We start from the raw sequence: 18,231 nt of genomic DNA, 5'->3' as shown, positions 1-18,231 counted from the left end.
TTTATTTTGAGGTGCACCATCCCCCCCCGGAATAAGCGGCAGAAGATGGATGGACGGACAAATCAGCCAATTGTTTTCCAACATGAAATGCATTTTTTATAAGTGAGCGTTCGGACCAAATGAAACTACATACTTGAGTGTAGCGTGACCACTCTTTCCTACTTGAATCTGTCTTACATCACTTAACCATATACTGCCCGTGCGCCCAAAATGACGTCATCGCGCCATGCCGAAGGCCCCGCAAGCTGTCGTGGTCATGCACTTTTCAACATGGACGCCAGGAACAGCCACGTGATTCTGAACTCACGGAGAGAGACCGCCGCCACATTTAATAGATAAAAACAGACACGTTCTTGCTCAAAAACAACAAGGTCCAGTGCAGAGTGCGGCCATGTTGGTTTATGACGATCTTCCGCTGGCGCTTCGGAGAGTACTGCAACTCAAACGATGATGATTCAAATTCAGAACAACCAAAGTGAAACACAATCTTGACGCAGCTACCCGTCGCTCCTCGTCCTCCCGGATTCCAGTCCTCGTATGTTACAATCCATCTATAACATACTGTAAATACTGCACGATACTGTAATTCTACTATGTCTTGTCTATTCTGTACACACAAACATCTATTGCGTGTCTGTCCGTCCTGTTTTGTTCCTCATTCGCAGCCACTTCGCTCCGGCCGGACGCTTCCCTGAGCTGGGTTCGTCCTCCTGGATTAAATAAATGAAAGTGGAACAGCAAAAATCAATGCTGTTTGGCACACTTCAAAGCTAAATGTAAAGCAGAACAGCAGTCATCCAAGGCAACACGGCACAACGCGGCCATAGCCAGGATTTTAGAGGTCATGAGTCCCAGTTCATGTTGTTGGCGTCAAAGTAGTTCCATGTGTATGCTGTGTATATTGACTCTGGGTCTAAAAATACTGGAATGAAAAAAAGGTTTCGATTAAAACCCCCCTATTTCTCAGGATATAACAATGTTTTCAAATTAACCAAATTACCTAACCCTTCTTGTATATAATAAATCAGTCTGTCTCTCTGCTACCGTTTTTTTCATCTTCAAGAGCTTCACTGGATTTGAACGCTTGGCTTCCGCGGTTCTCATAATGTTTTGAAATTCAAAGGAATGACTTGGGATGCCGTTCGGCTCGGCATAAGCCTGTTTCCTCAAGGACAGTGCAGTTTTTTTTTTTTTATCAGTCAGCAGTCATCTGAATAAACCGTACTAGCTGCAAGTCACTCATGAGAATCCCCGGGGTTTGTCTATGTCTATGTCTTTTTATGGTCTGAACCCGTGCCAGAGTTTTCTGTTATATCCCCCCTCCCACTTTTGCTTTCAGACCTCCAGGCAGTCGGCTTGAAGAAGGGGATGTTCTTCAATCCCGACCCCTACCTGAAGCTCTCCATTCAGCCCGGAAAGCACAGCATCTTCCCCTCGCTGCCACACCACGGCCAGGAGAAACGCTCCGGAGTGGTCTGCAACACGGTCAACCCACAATGGAGCACGGGGGTACATACACACACACACACACACACACACACACACACACACACACACACACACACACACACACTCTCGTCTAACTCAAGCCCAGCAGAAAATGTCTCTTGACGTCTGTAATAGTTCACACACACACAGTGTCCACGTCTAGGTTTAGCTGAGCCGCTAAAACTTTGAATGACATTAACACAGTTATATTTATTTAGCTCAACATCTCGGGGACGGTTTAAATAGTTAACAGCCTACATGTAACGGAACATTAACATCACATCCTCATCCCTTGGCCGTGTTTTGGTTAACGTTAGCTTACTATTTTATAAATGTCAGCGTGCTGGCCTTGTTGTTTGTCGCCGCTTCTGGTCTAATTTCCAGTGGGATTTGTTCCAAAAATCAGTTTTCCTTCCAAGAACTGATTTTGTTAGATAACATTACTGACATAATGTTTCTGAAATACGATACAAGATGCAGCTTATTACTGGCCAAGCAGCTAAAATCTATGTACAATTGCCAATCAACAATTGGCAATTCCACAGATGCATGCAGGTGAACAATGCATATAATAATATGTTTTGTCGTAGTTTTGGTTTTCAGTGGCTACTCTTAACTAAAAATGTTTTTGTCACAATTTTGTTGTGGGGGGGAAAAAAAAAGGCATTTTCAACATAGTGTCCGTTGACAAAACCAACAGTCTTATATTAATATGCGACCCCGTGATGTGTAATGTAGGAGCAAGAACCAAAGGCCTTTTAGAAACCTTGGTATTGATAGTTTTTTTGAGCATGGGTGGAAAGCAAATGATGGTTCTCGACAATGTAGTAGGAATTTTGTCCAACGTTGGATTGTTATTGCAAAGGATTTTTGAAGGAGAAAAGGAAATCCTAAAATTTCTATTTTAAAACCCAACACAACAGATTGCATAACACAATAAACGGGGGTGATTGGGTGCTTGTTTGGTTTCAGCAGCAGAGTAAGAGGATCAGTGTAATCCATGATAATCATGTTTGCTTTGTGGAAAACAAGATCAGCCAATTGATTTTTTTTTTTTCTCATTTAGGGACTTTTTCTCGGAAAACCATACGTTTCTGGAAAGTTCATCACCGATCACTCCTGTTGTGGACGCCGCAGATTAGTGGCACGAGCAGTTATTTGATATACTATACGGAGGAATTAGTCAACAAGTAGAAATTCAGCGTGAATAACTCAATTCAACGCATATTTTTGCCTGATATCAGGCTCGTTTCACTCCATTTCCTTCTTCAGTGTGACATTGCCTCCACTCTAACCGATTTCCGTGGGGGAGGGAGATTCGATTTTCCATAACCAATCGCTGGAGACCAACGTTGCCAACAGCTTGACAACGTGAGTGACGCTGATTGGCTAACCGCTAGTTCCCCCTGCGGCGCTCACTGGATCGATCGCCTTTCAACCGAGAAACCGCTGTTTCACGCTGTGATGCCAGACCAGGAGCGGTCGACTCGGTGGATTCAAAACTTAACAAAACCTAACAAAGGTACTTGATGGCGATAAATGGCAATAAATAAAAAAGATAAGTTAAGAATACAAGATTGTTCTGGTTTTTGGTTGAATGGTAGATGTGGTCAGCCTTCCCGCGTACATTTGATGCTTCAGCTATTTACGGTGCACGCACTTCGACTATCTCTGGCATTTCAGCTTCAACCAAACTTTCGTCAAATGCGATTGGTTTGCCAGAGCTGAATGGGAGGGGCAACCGCAGAGACGGAGTGGGCTACCGCCACGGCAACAGCGGGGCTATGTAGAGCGAAAGTGGCATCAAGGAAGTTCAAAATGCTAGATCGCCACGTGATTCACGTAGACTTCCGATAGTTCCAGGAAGTGGTCGCTTTTATTTCTTTCTCCTCAACTGGCACTTCAACTTCTTTCAGTGCTTACATGCAAAACTCCAACTGCCTGCAGGGCTTAAACTCGAAACTACTGTTCAGTGCTTCAACCTCAACTGACTCCTAAGTGCTTTAACTATACTGCCACCGTCATACATTATTTCACATACAAAGATTTAACATGTTTAGACGCCTTAACTTGTTTATTAAACCTGTCATTTTCAGTACATGTGACAGATGTGGTCGGTCTTCCTGTGGGCATTATTATAATGATGATTCCAGGGATTTATTACAATAGACTGCCCTCCTGTGTCAGTACCGCTTCTGCTGGCTCATAGTTTAAGGCTCAGCGTCATAAGAATGGCATTTAAGGTGAGTGATATCGGTGATATGTCAGCCCCTGTCATGTAACCTAATAAAGTGTTCCTCCAAACTTCCCAGTACATCATGATCAAATCAGTGTCATCAAGGGTCACTGCCTCGGAGTATGCTCTAGTACAGGGGTGCCCAATACGTCGATCGCGATCTACCGGTCGATTGCAAAGGTAGTGTGGGTAGATCGCATGGCATTAAAAAAATAGACATCAGCCTATCATCCATCCTCACTATGAAATTTGTCACTTGATTGACATACAGGGCAGCCAGTCTGACATCTGATCTTTTCTGACACATGGGTCGGCACGCATGCGCGTACAAGCGCGTCAAGTGCGGCAAAATGCATCCCTGGCTGATTCCATTCAGTGCAAGTCATCAGAGTAAGGTAATGACAAAAAATGTAGTAGAGTTATATTGTGCAATATGGGTTCATGCAGTGATGCAAGGTACACCAACATATATTGTACATATAAAGAATACTCAATATATTTATAAATAAATATATGTTTTGCATTTTTATAGTAGGTAGATCATTTTGACTTGGTCATTTTATAACTAGCTTGCATGCTGAAAAAGTGTGTGCACCCCTGGTCTAGTAGAACAAATCAGAAAAAGACCAGTTTACCAGCATACAATACCGTACATTAATATATTCTATGCATCAGCAGACTAATCAATTATGTATTAATAATAGTAAGTTAAATTTAGATTTGAAACTACAACAAATCTCCACATGTAAAAGAAATTTAATCAGTTTTTGACTCCTAAAAAATGTTCACATAAATCAACAGAATCAAGTGTAATTTTAAGTAAGTTTAAGTTATCACTACATTTTTTTTTACATCAATTCTACTGCAAACCAAAGTCAGTGTAGAGATACAGTGATGTTTCTTTGTCCTGCAGCAGAATTCTCATCAGGTTGCAGACAGGATTATAGGTTTTAGGATTTAGGATCTCTTTAGGAAATACTGAGAAATTGCAACTCAAAGATGGTGCTAATTGCCTTTAGACTATCAGCAGGGTCACTATTGAGATGTATCTGAGTATCTCTCGAGTAAAACTGGAAGAAAATATTACGTCTGTGCATAAAAGATATATAAATAGAAAATAACAATGGACCAAGCACTGAACCTTGGGGCACTCCACGCTGATGGAGCCATTAGTACCTACACAGAGGCCTATCTGTTAAAGCCCACGCCAATGTTACCCAGTGAGTTAAAGCCGCATTCATTGAATTTTGGCCACCAGGGGGCACAGCAACTCTCAAACAACAGCTCCAAAACAAGCTGACTATTGCCAAACAATTGCCCCCTTACACATCAGCAGCAATATTAGCATTTTGTTCAGTTATGGTCTTCATTAACTCCTGAGAAAAATACGTGGCTCTTTAGCTGCTAGGTGTTCGACACTGATGATGCTTATGTTAATGGTTTCAGGCGAAGACGAGACAAAAATTACGAGACTCTCCGTTCGACAAGCAGAAGTAGAGAAACAGGAATTTTGTGCCGGCGGCGACCAGGTTTTGGTTCTGCTGCTGCTTGTTGACTCCCCTTTTTCAGGCAAAACTCTTGGGTCCGTGCAGTGTCATCCGTCAGGGTTCAGAACAAAAAATGACCCGATCGAAATGCCAAAATAAAAGAAAGCCTGCCAAACTCTGTCACATTGATTTGCTCCTTTTGGGTGAGGCTGCGCAAGGTGACCCTGCTCTAATAGCCAATAATTCCACGTCAGCACTTGAGGAAGAGGAGCAAAGTGAAGCTACAGAAAGAGCTTTTATTTTAAGGAGCCTTGTCTGAGCGTTACAGGCATACTCAAATCCTAAATTGGGAGTACTACTACTGCGGATGACCCAGATTTATACGCAGCCTTTGGCTCAAATAAGCCAACTTTACTTTGGCTGATGTACAGTGTTTTCCCCTGGTCTGCTGCAGTTAATCAGTTGTACTATCATCATGTAGCCCAGAGCTTACTATTATTTCATTTTATTTCATAGTATTAAAAGTGCACAACATTATTGGGTAACCTGTTCTCTAATGTGGCATATTTCCACTTTTTTTTTTTTTCTGTCTGACTGCAGTGACTCTCTCAAAATGCCCTGCAGCACAGTCTCTACCTTGTATTATGTCCCTCAGGAGACTCCATACAATGATTTAATGCAGTGTCCCTCTTGGCAACATCCACTCAGCTCAGAGCCACTTTTCCTTTTTCCAAACAGCTCCCACGTTGAGTGGAGCTAGCTCGGCAGTAATGTGCCATATAACTCTAATGGGTCTCCATAGCATGCGAGCTCCATCAGCATACTTTCCGTGCTGCAGACCAGTGCTGTGCTGACAATTCCGTATCATTGTATAATAAAATAAATAAGAACCCCCTCGCGCGCGCGCGCACGCGCCAAAAAAAAAGCAATGACAAGAATATTGGGATTGAATACTTGAATACGTTTGTATTTGATAAGTAGTGATGCTATAAAGCCTCTTTGAATAATTAATGTAGGGTCATATTTATCTTTATCAGTGTTGACCTCAAACAATTAACGCCCCGCGTGCTGGATCTGATATGGTGCTGATAACCAGCGAGCAGAGTGCTCCTCCGGAGTCTAAAATATGTTTTCAATTTGGATGTTCGTTCTTGGTCTGTGTTACTAAAATGTAAAAACTGCGGCGCCGGCGGCTGGTTGGGTGGAAGTCGCCCTCCAGCAGTTGCCCCTGTGGCAGCTAGATTAGATTTTGAGGTTTTGTATCGAGGAATCCTTTCGCCTCATGCCGGCGTAATGGCCTAATCTTGCCGTGAATGTGGACATTTTTTTAAAATTGGTTCGGCAGGGAAAGCCTGTGTGGCAGAGAGGTCAATGCCTGAATTTCGCCTTTAAAAAAATAAAGTAGAACTAGGACAGCGCTCCAACTTGACGAACGTTTCGGGCAAGACGCCCTTCTTCAGCGTGTATTCTGGCAATCTCACAGTCTGTATACACACGGGTGCGATCACATGTAATGGAAATAACTAAAACATGAAAGGCGTTTTAATGAATAGGCTCCATGAACAAATACAAGGATCAGGACCTTTCACGTGGAGAGAGGCGTGCTAACTGATACTGAGTGCAAACTGGATAGCGTGTTGTGCTGGAATGGACTCCCATTAGGCCCTGGCATGGCTAGTTGCAGTAGTGCAGTGATGATGTCACGGGGGCCCCCAACAGCTGTTGCCGCAGCGCCGACGCGTTTTTGCAGGCCAGCCCGGAGGTTAGCGTCGACAACAAAAGCCAATGGGCGTCCAAGCCTCATGGCGGCGCTTTGTTCTCGGAGGTTCCCTTTCACACCTTGTCTCTGATTGGCTAGCTCTGCTCTGCGCATACGCGTGGTTAATTCAAAGGTTACTCCCTCACTTGATACGTTTGTCTTTATTAGTCTGGAACTTTGTACTCTCAAGAGCTTCCATATGATAAATACCGGCTCAGCTTCTCCTCCCAGCTCTCCTGTCCTCTGGCTCTCCTCTACAGCTTCATTTCACTCCTCTTCCTACACCACAGATTAATATTTTACTCTGCTGCTGCAACAGTACTCACTCCCTCCTCCTCTTCTCTCTCTCTCTCTCTCTCTCTCTCTCTCTCTCTCTCTCTCTCTCTCTCTCCTTTACAATCTCCCCCTCTTTACTGAGTTTGTCGCGCATCCTCCTTTTCACAAACACACATTTTTTTTGCTCCTTCTGCTCCCTCCTGGCTCATCTTGTAAATTATTCACTCCGGTTCCTTTTCATCCTCCTCCTTTATCACCCAGCACGCTGATTTCCCCAGCCCAGCCTTTCTTCCCCTCCTCGTCTCATTTTTCCATCTTCTTTGCACCGCCACAATGCTATTTCACTTCATCCCGTGCAACCAGAAGCACCTTTTTGCACTTCAATGCACGTCCTTTCCTCATTACACTTCCCTTTCTTGCCCTGTTTTTTTTTTCTTTTTCTGCCCATTCATGTTTCCTTTTGTATCTTTTTTCATACGTCCTCCAGCACCGGGGTTGAAAATGAAATATCACAGGACATACAAGAGCACAGATTTACAAACCAAACACAGGCAATATGATAACACTGTCATTGACTGTAAAGCTGGCTGAAGTAGATCTCAGGACAGAGGACAGCAGCTAAAATCTACTTTAGCTCAAATGGTGTCAGTCCTTTTAGGTTTCAGTTAAATATGTGTGGCCAGAAACCCATAGGATAAAGCAAGTCAAAGCTTGAATTGACAAAAAGTAGCCTCCATATATTGGCTGAAATACAAGTAAAAAGAAAACACGTCTGCTGTCGTTTAAAATCGTACTTCTTTCGACCAACTTAAGAGCTCTCTTAAAGAGGACCTTCCTTATTTTCTGTCATATATATATATAATGTCACAATGTCGGCTATTCATACTAAACGTTGCCAAAGTTATAAATAATGAGGTAAACGTATGTAAAAGTAATCCCTGTGAGCCAACAGCTCAGGCTTCAGACTGCTCTGAACACTCCGTTTCAGTTTTTTCAACCGCCGGGTCTATCTGATGTCAGACGAGAACGGATGTCCTTATATGGTATCTCTGCTCCAGGCACAGACCGGATGTTTATGTTTATGTCAACGTTGCTCAGTAACGTTAGGTCTACAGTTTGCCTTTTGAAATTCTTCTAAAGACTTCCGGAACCTATTCCGTCCAGTCAGAAGACAGTGGGCTTTGGGGGGGGGGCTTAAAGAGACAGGAGCTCAAACAGCTTGTTTCAGACAGAGGGTAAACTGAGGGGCTGCATGAAGGGCCAGTAGAAGAGAAATCAGGACTTTTTTTGAACTGTGAATCATAGCAAAGCTCCTCTAGTGGAGTCACAAGATGAAAATATATATGAGGTGGAAATGAGCAGAATAGGTCCCCTTTAAACCCAAGCATTTTTTTGTGCAGAGTATTATAATATATGATATATAGCTTTTATTCTCAAGTTTGCAAATAGGAGTAAAAGAGGTGGGTTTTGAACTTTTGTCTTTAACTTTTGTCCAAAATGTCTCATTTCTAATAGTAGCCCTGGTGGCGCTCTATGAAGAAGAGTCTTGAAAACTATGTAGCACGAGAAACTGGTTCTTTGATTGATGTGTAGTGATATACAAATACAGAAAGCGTCACCTAGAAGGTCAATCAGTCACACACCTTTCCCTTAACTTTTTTCTTTAGTCTTTGTTAATATTTTTTATTTGAAATAAAATTGGCTTTACAAGGAAAATGTGAAATAATGTTGTTCAGCCCAACAAGACAGGATAGCCAAATTACAAAAGCAAACCAGAAAGGGAGTTATGTTTCTCAGTTCATAGAGGCACTCTGAGTTCATTATAGAAACCTGAGCAAAAGTCATGTGATTTTACACATCAGGGCCGTGTTGGGACGTCTGCTTCAGGCTTGTTCTGTACCACAGCAGAGCCTGTGTTTCAGAAAGGTGCCCCCAAAGGACCACGCTCGGATGTTTACACATTTATGATGCTATATAAAGGTTTTTGCGGTGTTGTGCACAGAATATTGTGTTTGAAATGTTCTCGACTGAACCATGTTGAAGTGTCCTTTTAAGCCCTCCAAGAAATGGCAAAATGCTTGATTATATTTACATCAGTGCATCCATTATCCTGGTGTTTATTGAAACGTGCAGTGTTTTCTAAGTTCTTTGCCAGTCATGGATTTGTTTCAGTTGTCATTTCATCCAAACTAAATCCGCATACATCTCTAATTGGTTCGGAGAAAGGAAAATAAACCCTAATTTAAGGCTGCGCAGAGCTGGAAAGATATTTTCATCCAGCATAACGCTAAACTAAGATGGCTCATACCATGGTATGCAGGGTGTTCAGACCCCAAAAAAAAAAAAAAGCCCTGCATTAGACAACGCAAGGGGCTGTGTTGTCATTGTGACCATGTTAGCGTGCTGACGTTAGCATTCCCAGTAGCTCAAAGCACGGCCTCACAGAGCCGCTATGCACCACCCATGCACAGAGCGTGCTAACCCAGGCCACAAGCACTCCCCAGCATATCCCATCAAAATGTCCGTCATCCTTATTTGCCGGGAGTGGATATCGTTGGTAGTAAATGTATATGTTTCCTTTTCATGTTGACAACTAAACATAATCCAGGCTGCGTTATCTTTCCTGAATGACCTTGGAGCCTTTCCTCGACCAAAGGCCAATACGAGGCCCTGTGTGCTTGGCAAACAGATACTATGGCATCAACAAACAAATATCAGGCATCGTCCCAAATCCAACGGCACTGGGTGGTCTAACCCGCTGTGTTTGTCTTGTTTTGTCCAGAGGTTTAACTTTGTGTCCCTGCCCACTGACGTCCTGGAGATCGAGGTGAAGGACAAGTTCGCCAAGAGCCGGCCAATCATCAAGCGCTTCCTGGGGAAGCTCTCTGTCCCCGTCCAGAGGCTGCTGGAGAAGCACGCCATTGGGTAAAGCACACACACACACACACACGAGTGCCCACACAGACAGTGCATGAGGTGAAGGATGTGGGTGGCTGTAGCCAGTTTAAATCTCTTGTGACCATCTGCACAGACAAGCCTGCGCTATCTTTACTGTAGGTTCTTGCCGGCCAAAACGGATAACATCACAGCCACATGCATTTTTCAATTCTCCCTGCGTTTCTGCTTCACGCGCTGTTTCTGTCCTTGTCTCTGTATTCCGTCTGCAGGGATCGGGTCGTGAGTTATTCGCTGGGACGGAGGTTGCCGACAGATCACGTCTGTGGCCAGCTGCAGTTCCGCTTTGAGCTGACCTCCTCCATTCACCCAGGTACACAAGGCCTCGTGCCGTTGTCGGAAAAAGTATGAGTCTGAACCTCTTCTTCTTCTTCTTCTTCTCCGTCACTAAATCTACAGCACGAATGCTGGAGTCTCAACAGGTTCAAAGAAATCACCGGAGATGGTCAGAGTTCAATGCAATAGTTTTTATTCTTTCACAAGAGATAAACCCGAGCTGGCTCCGCAAAACCAAACTGAAGACAGAAAGACTGCGCTCCCTCCATATATATATATATATATATATATATATATATAGCCCAAAAGTGGTGGATTCGCCACCTTCTTACCAATCATCACTCTCGAAAGTAATGTCATAGTGTCATTTCTTCTTCTTGGATGTTTCTGGGATTTTTCAGGTATCCCCCACTTGCCAGGGATATTGCTGGCACTGGACTTTCCAGGCTTTAAAGACGTTATAACTTTCATGTTACATGTTTACATAGTTTTCTTCACTTACATTTGCTGTCACGAGTACATTTGGTCATCACTTGCTATATTTAAAATACAGTGCACCTTTTAATGAACGTTTAATGAACGTTTACTACCTGCTGACTCCCCTTGGCAGTAAATCAAACAGGGGTTAGAACTGACACATGTATTATTGGCGGTGCATGTGAATATCTGTTTATAATGACCACGCGGTCGAAATCTTTAAACCTCCGCCATGTAAACGAGGTAGAATACAGATTTTTTTAGTTACCTACTGTAGATTGAAGCGCAACCTAGTAGGACTTGGATTTGATCATCAGGTTTTTATGTCGGATTTAGACTCTATAAGAGGACAAACAGCATCATCTTCTGAGGTTGTTGAGCTACGCGATAAGCTGGGAGGTTTCGTGTCACCAGTCGCCCTCCCGCGACCGCCGCGTTAAAAAGTCTCACTCGTCGCTCGAACTGTCGCCAAGACGACCGTCCTCCTATAGGTACACCTCTTTTACAGAACAACGTAACGCTGGAGAAACCCCATCAATCAACCGTAAAATACACCAGTTCCAGAAAGTTCATTACTATCATTATTATACTCTTTAATGTTATCATATGTTTGTTTTTCTTGTTATTTCTGTATTTATTTTTTATTATCATTAATGGCTGTCATTGTCTTTGGTGGTGTTTTTTACTTTTACTATTATTATTATTATTATTATTATTATTATGATAGTATTATTACAATTACTTTGAAGGGGGGTGAGAAGTGAAGGGAAGAAAGACTCAAGCCCTGCCCCAGTTGTTGGAAGTTGTCTTAGCAACTATGATCTGTTATCCTTAGTGATGTGATGTATCTGTTGTCAGTGTGTATGTGCGTCAGTGTCCACCTGTTGTGTTTCACCAATCATCAATATTACAATCAATAGTCTGCGTTTTAGTCTGAGTAGGTGTCATGGAGGAGGAAAAAAATAAATAATAATGATCATTTGTGCGCCCCGATTCAGGAATTGTGCCCTCACATGATGGATCCAAGGTCGCAAATGACTCAGTTGTCCCCTTAAATCAATAAATTGTGAGCACACATTAACGGGGACATGATACACACTGTCCAAATCCAAAACAAACCTGGAATGAAAAAAAAAACAACACATAAACAATTTCAATTACTGAAGTAAGTATTAATTCAAGAGCTCAAATATGTAATTGATGATTTATTCAATTGTCTCCACGACAGCCTGCCGGGCCGCGTATAATGCTTCACTATTCTTAAAATGGTGTGTCTGCGGGTGTTGGGGAAGTTCTACTGCGTATGTGAAAACCGTAGCGTAAAGCCTTCAGTGTCTCCAGAGGGAGTTGGTGTTGGTTGGGAGCTCACCAGACCCCTGTAGCCCAGCTGCTCATCTCTGCTGCAGGCTAGAGGCTCCAGGCTACATTAGCCGCTACTAGCGTAACACACCAGAATCTCCGACCGAACTGTCGGCACCAGGTTCTGACAGGGAACCCCTTTTTCATCTGTCCATTGTGAGTTCGTAAATATTGAAGGAAAGCAAGGCTAAATCAGCAGAGTGCTCTTCTAAAAGCACCAACTATCTTAAGGGAGTTTGGCCAACGTCTAACGTCGACCTGTGTTCTTTTTGTAGATGATGAGGAGGTCTCCCTCGTCATAGAGCCGGCCTGTCCTGAGGGGGGGAATGCTGCAAACGACAACCATGCCGCTGATGCACCTGATGATGACACACTCAGCGTGGGACCTGACATGCCTGACCTCCCCCTGGATGCCCCTCCTGACCCTGAGACCTCCATGCCGCCAGCCCCCACAGTGGAAGCCTCTGCACCCGAGGAGGGCCCACCCGCTGAGAAGCAGGAGGCTGAGGCGACGCCAGAGGAGGAGCAAGGAACCGTGGAGGAGGAGAGCACGGTGAGGGAGGAGCCCCCGTCTGCAGAGCCCCAGGTGGAGCAGGAGGAGGAGGAGGAGGAGGAGGAGGGGGAGGAGGGGCCCTCGGCTGAACAGCAGGAGAGCGGTGGAGCAGAGGGAGAGGAGGCAGGAAGGGAGGAGAGGCAGCAGGAGGAAGAAGAAGAGGAGGAGGAGCAGAGAGCAGAGTCTGCACCACAAGCTGAGGAGGAGGTTACAGTAGAAGAAAAGGAGGTTGGGGAGGAAACTCAGCCAAGGCCAGACAATCCTGCAGCAGCAACGCCAAACGACGGGGCTGCTGCTGAGGAGACCCCCACAGAGGGAAACACCACATCCCCGGAGGCCACTGTAGAACCAGCTGAAGGCGCCCCACAGGAGGCGACAGAAGGGGGAGACCGAGGCAGCGTCCCCTGCACCTGCCAGTCCCTCTTCTCGAACTACAACTCCCATGCTCCCGCGCGCCGCAAAAACCGCCCCTGCTCGCTGCCGGTGTCGGAGCTGGAGACAGTGATCGCGTCGGCCTGCGGCGAGCCGGAGACGCCCCGCTCCCACTACATCCGGATTCACCACCTTCTCCACAGTCTCCCCTCGGCCCAACATAGAGCTCCCAGCCAGGAGGAGGAGGAGGAGACGGAGGACGGAGAGAACACAAGCATCATTCAAGACACCACCTCCACATCCCCGACGCTTAAAACCTCCAAAGGGGAGGAGGGACAGGAGGATGAGGAAGACGAGGACACGACTCAGTCTCCCTCTCAGGTACGTCCAAAAACTGTACCCACGTTAAATGAAAACAAATAATTTGGCCCCAACCAAATTTCAAAATAAAATTAACAAAAACCAAAAACCAAAAGACCTTCCCATCAGCCTCAGCTCTGCTTTGTGTTTTGCGCTCATTAGCTTACCTAGCATATGCAAACTAAGATGGTGAACGTGGGGAACATGAAACTAGCATTGCCATTGTGAGCATGTTAGCCTGCACGTTAACATTTAGCTCAAAAGCATCAAAACGCTTCCTATTAAGAGGCAGAAACCTCGAGCAGAACCAGGACTCTGGGGGGGGGGGGGGGGTCATCTGCTTTGACCGGTTGGGTTGGAGACAGAGAGAGACAGATAGACAGGCAGAGGTGTATAGCAGTACCAATAATAGCCATAGCAACTATAGTAATAATGGAAATATGCAATAACAGCTTTAATAACAACACATCTATGACTAATAATAATAATTGAAGTGAATTGAAGTCAGTTTGCCTCCCGGACCCAAACTGGGAGCTGGTTCCACAGGAGAGGGGCTTGATAGCTGAAGGCTCTGGGCTCCTGTTCGGCTTTTGGAGACTCTGGGAACCACAAGCAACCCTGCATTCTGGGAGCGGAGTGCTCTAGTGGGGTAATAGGGTACTATGAGCTCTTTAAGATATGATGGTGCCTGACCAGTAAGAGCTTTGTAGGTGAGGAGAAGGATTTGAAACTCTGTTATGGATTTTACAGGGAGCCAGTGCAGCGAAGCTAATACAGGGGAAATATGATCTCTTTTCCTGGTTCCTGTCAGTACATGTCCCGCAGCATTCTGGATCAGTCCTCAGGGACTTATTGGGACAGCCTGATAATATTGCAATAATCTAGCCTAGACGTAACAAATGCATAGACTCATTTTTCTGCATCAGGTCGAGACAGGATCTTCCTGATGTTTCAATGTTATGGAGGTGAAAGAAGGCAGTCCTTGAAGTTTGTTTTACGTGGGAGTTAAAGGACATGTCCTGATCAAAGGCAATTCTGAGATTCCTCACGGTGGCGCTGGAGGCCAGGGCAATGCCATCTAGAGTAAATATATCCTTAGATACTGTGTTTCTGAGGTGTTCAGGGCCAAGAACAATAACTAGTCTACTACTCTTGTCCGAGTTCAACATCAGATAATCACAGGTCATCCAGGTCTTTATGTCCTTCAGGCATGCTTGGAGCTTGGCTAACTGGTGAGGTTCTTCTGGCTTGATCGATAGATAAAACTGGGTATCATCTGCATAGCAATGAAAATTCATAGAGCGTTTTCCAATAATATCTCCTAAAGGAAGAAAATCAGATACATACATGGGCCACTACGTCAAAGAAAAAGTATATGGAATAGGTGTCCCCAAGTCCCAGTTCTGATCACAGACAACCATGGGCCGGATTAGGAATAAAAGCCTTACTTCCTGCCTCTTTGAATGTTTTTGTCTGTGGATTCCTGCAGGTCCCAGAGTGTCCCGGCCCCTGCTGCCGTCGCTCCCTACCCCGCAGCCTCTCCATCGAACGCCTCTCGGAGCTGAACCAGCTCCTGGAAGGTGAAGGAGTGGGAGGAGGCCACGCAGCCATCAGGAGGATCTCTCCCTCCTGCCTGGAGAGCGAGGAGGGGGATTCCAGCAACGGAGGAGGAGGAGGAAGAAGAGTGGGCGGGAGCACCCACAGACCCCCGGGTGACAACGAGTGTGAGTTTTGCGACACCTCCTGCTACAGCACCTCCTGCTACAGCACCTCCTGCTACAGCACGTCGTGCTACAGCAACTCGGGCTACGAGGGCAGGAGCCGCTACTGCAGCCACACCCGCCTCTCCTCGGTGGACAGCAACAGGCTCTCCGGCAGCACCGTGTTCTCCTCCCAGGACGAAGACGACGACGAGGAGAGCGCCTTTGAGTCGGTGCCCGACGCCGAGGGCCAGGAGGTGGGCGTGGCGGGAGGAGAGAGGAGGACGGGGCGGTGGAAGGAGGCCAGGAGAGGAGAGCAGGGGGAGCCAGCCGTGGCGGGGCCCAGCGATAGGAACAACTTTGGTGAGAAAACACGGCCGCGCTGTTGTTGTCTGCCGGAGGCTCAGATTCGTTCTGTTAGAACTCAAACGTGCACTTCATCACACGGCTGGAGCTTCAGTCAGTCTGTTGCAATGTTCTGGCAAGCCGCCTGCTATAGATGTGTTGCAGGGATGTTTCTTCTTTTTTTTTTTGCTCGCGCCATGCAAAGGTCATTAATTAATGGGAGACCTACAGTGTGCTGGAAGGCCCTGAAGCATTAACATTTAACAGATGGGCGCAGCCAGAAATGTCACACATTCTATGTGTGAAAAGGGGCTTCAAAGGAGGTAAATACATAAAAGTAAGGAAATTAAATATAAAAAAAAACAAAGCAACCTAATTAAGAATGCTTAAAACATCAAATACGCCAGTCACTTCCTGTAGAAAAAATATTGTAAATCTTCCTATGGCCTGCAGTCCATGAGACTTCGTTTGACTTGGACATGTCGTCACATTTTGTACTGTATTTGTGCGTTTCGCATGACGACCGCTCTTGATGGAAAAAGTAGGTCACACGAAAATCGCTCTGAAATGCAATCAGCGCACTGCCAGACTCCCTGCCAGGGTTTGTTTCTTTTCTTTCTTTTCTTTTACCATCGAAACGCAACCGCCAGAACACACTCCACCACCAGATCTGCTCCAGTCCGCTATTACTGATGATGGATCCCATATTTTTCAATCACTACAGTGGTATGTTTATGGGAAGATCCTTAATGTATATCCGTTGCTTTTGGAGTTTCTCTAGGCCTCGGTATCGCAACACAGACATGATGCATTCACACTCACAAGTCAGATCACGTCTGTGAATAAAAAAGTGTGAAATACCGTAGCTGCCGTGCTGAGTTTTGAGAAATCATTTTGAATGCGGGCGTAAGGACGGCGAGATCTGGGTCTCCTCTAGCGTGACGTGAGCATGGCAGGAAGGCCACAATGCAGCGGAGTAAACAAGGAAGTGACTGAGTAATGCTGGTGGTGAGTGCCGGGGCTGTAGTTATTGAAATATATCCGCAGCTCCGAGTGAGCGTCATCGTGTCACTGTTATTTTTAGTTTAAATAATAATAATGATATTAATACACTGTTTACTGATACAGTTTTCCTCCTGACCGTTATGAGTCATTCACATCTGTTACCTCATTGAGATCTTAAAATGTCCAATACAAAGGGCAGTAAGATCATTACAGATCATTTCCACATTCCCCCAGATCACACACTGCACAAATTATACACACACACACACACACACATATATATATATATAGAAACACTTCAATATGCAGAGGCGGTTTATAAGCTCCAATTTGAGCACAAAAATGTTCTTTTTTTCTTTGACACTTTAGTTTCAGTAATCACATATAAAATATAAAATGCCTTCTCTGTTAGCCAATCCAAAATCTGTTCTCTCCAATTTAAAACCAATATTTACAACACACGTCATATGTGTCCGTTATCCAGGGCCCAGCTTTGTTGTTCATCCCATTTCGATATTCTTTCGGCTTTTCTTTTATCATCCCTATTGATACAAACCTTCTGCTGAACCTCACAGAGGCTCCCTGCCCCACATCTCCTATGATTGCTATTCATAAACACCCAGGAAATATGGGACGGCTTGTGAATAGCTCCATTCACTGGGATAACTCCCATGAATAATCAAGTACTGGAGAGAGTTTGGTAAATGTTCGATAGTAATGTAAGTTCATTTTTCTGGATTAACCCTTAGAGGTTTTTCCATTTCACCATGTGACAAAAAACGGCGAAGATGTATGAATAAATGTGATGTCTACCCCGTCCCATCTTCCATATGCATAACATCAAACAAGAACTAGCATGGAGGTCTGAAGCCCGCTCTTTTGATTGATTTCGGTCGACCGCGACGCTCAATGTGACTCCGTTTTTTTACGCTGCGACGTCTTGAACCCTTGATCACGCCGGTGTGACGTCTCTAGGTCAATGAGAAGTTTGCGGGATCATTTTCACAGTAGATTTTAAGATGACACATGAACTGTTTGATATGTCTAGGCCTGTGTGCAAGATGACACAAGGCCAGGGGCAAGTTAATAAACAAACATTAACAGGCCTCAGGCCTTTCTGCCAGAAAGCCTTTCTAAAACAGGGTTAACGCTGTGTAACGGTCGCAGTTTGGTTAGGTTTAGGCACCAAAACTACGCAGTTAGGTTTAGGAAAAGGTCCTGGCTTGGGTTAAAATAATGAGTCAACGCTGACTTTTGGTTTCACACGGGCCGCAAACAGCTCAGTGTCCTGGGTGAAAGTCCTGTCTTTTTGTCGGAAAGGCTTTCTGGCAGAAAGCCTTGAAGGCAAACTTCTCCCACTTGCCCCGAGCAGGTCAGGTGGCCCATGAACTTTTTGAAACCCAAGCGTCCTCGCTTCTGCGCACCTCACAGATTGCTGACAGGCTAATATGGAACTCCCCAAGTGACAGCCGAGGGACACTCAAAAATGGTCGGCGGGCATTCTAGTGTCCACATAGTGATCAGTTCTCATTTTTGGCAAGTAACTCGGCTTGGTGTGGAAGACGCTGGTGATGTTACTGCAG

The 18,231-nt window shown here is 45.0% G+C and overlaps 1 protein-coding gene across 1 annotated transcript in view; it reads left to right on the top strand.

The window, feature by feature from the left end:
- The window catches only part of LOC139303955 (E3 ubiquitin-protein ligase HECW1), a 57,256-nt gene that overhangs the window by 21,653 nt on the left and 17,372 nt on the right, over positions 1-18,231 (top strand). The window contains exons 6-10 of the mRNA XM_070927770.1: positions 1,340-1,509; positions 10,029-10,171; positions 10,414-10,514; positions 12,589-13,619; positions 15,088-15,661. Coding sequence (XP_070783871.1) covers positions 1,340-1,509; positions 10,029-10,171; positions 10,414-10,514; positions 12,589-13,619; positions 15,088-15,661 — 2,019 coding nt within the window. The remainder of the gene's footprint in view (positions 1-1,339; positions 1,510-10,028; positions 10,172-10,413; positions 10,515-12,588; positions 13,620-15,087; positions 15,662-18,231) is intronic.

This window comes from Enoplosus armatus, chromosome 21, assembly GCF_043641665.1.
Source record: "Enoplosus armatus isolate fEnoArm2 chromosome 21, fEnoArm2.hap1, whole genome shotgun sequence".
Classification (NCBI taxonomy): Eukaryota; Metazoa; Chordata; class Actinopteri; order Centrarchiformes; family Enoplosidae; genus Enoplosus; species Enoplosus armatus.
This window is presented reverse-complemented; position numbering and strand designations above follow the sequence as displayed.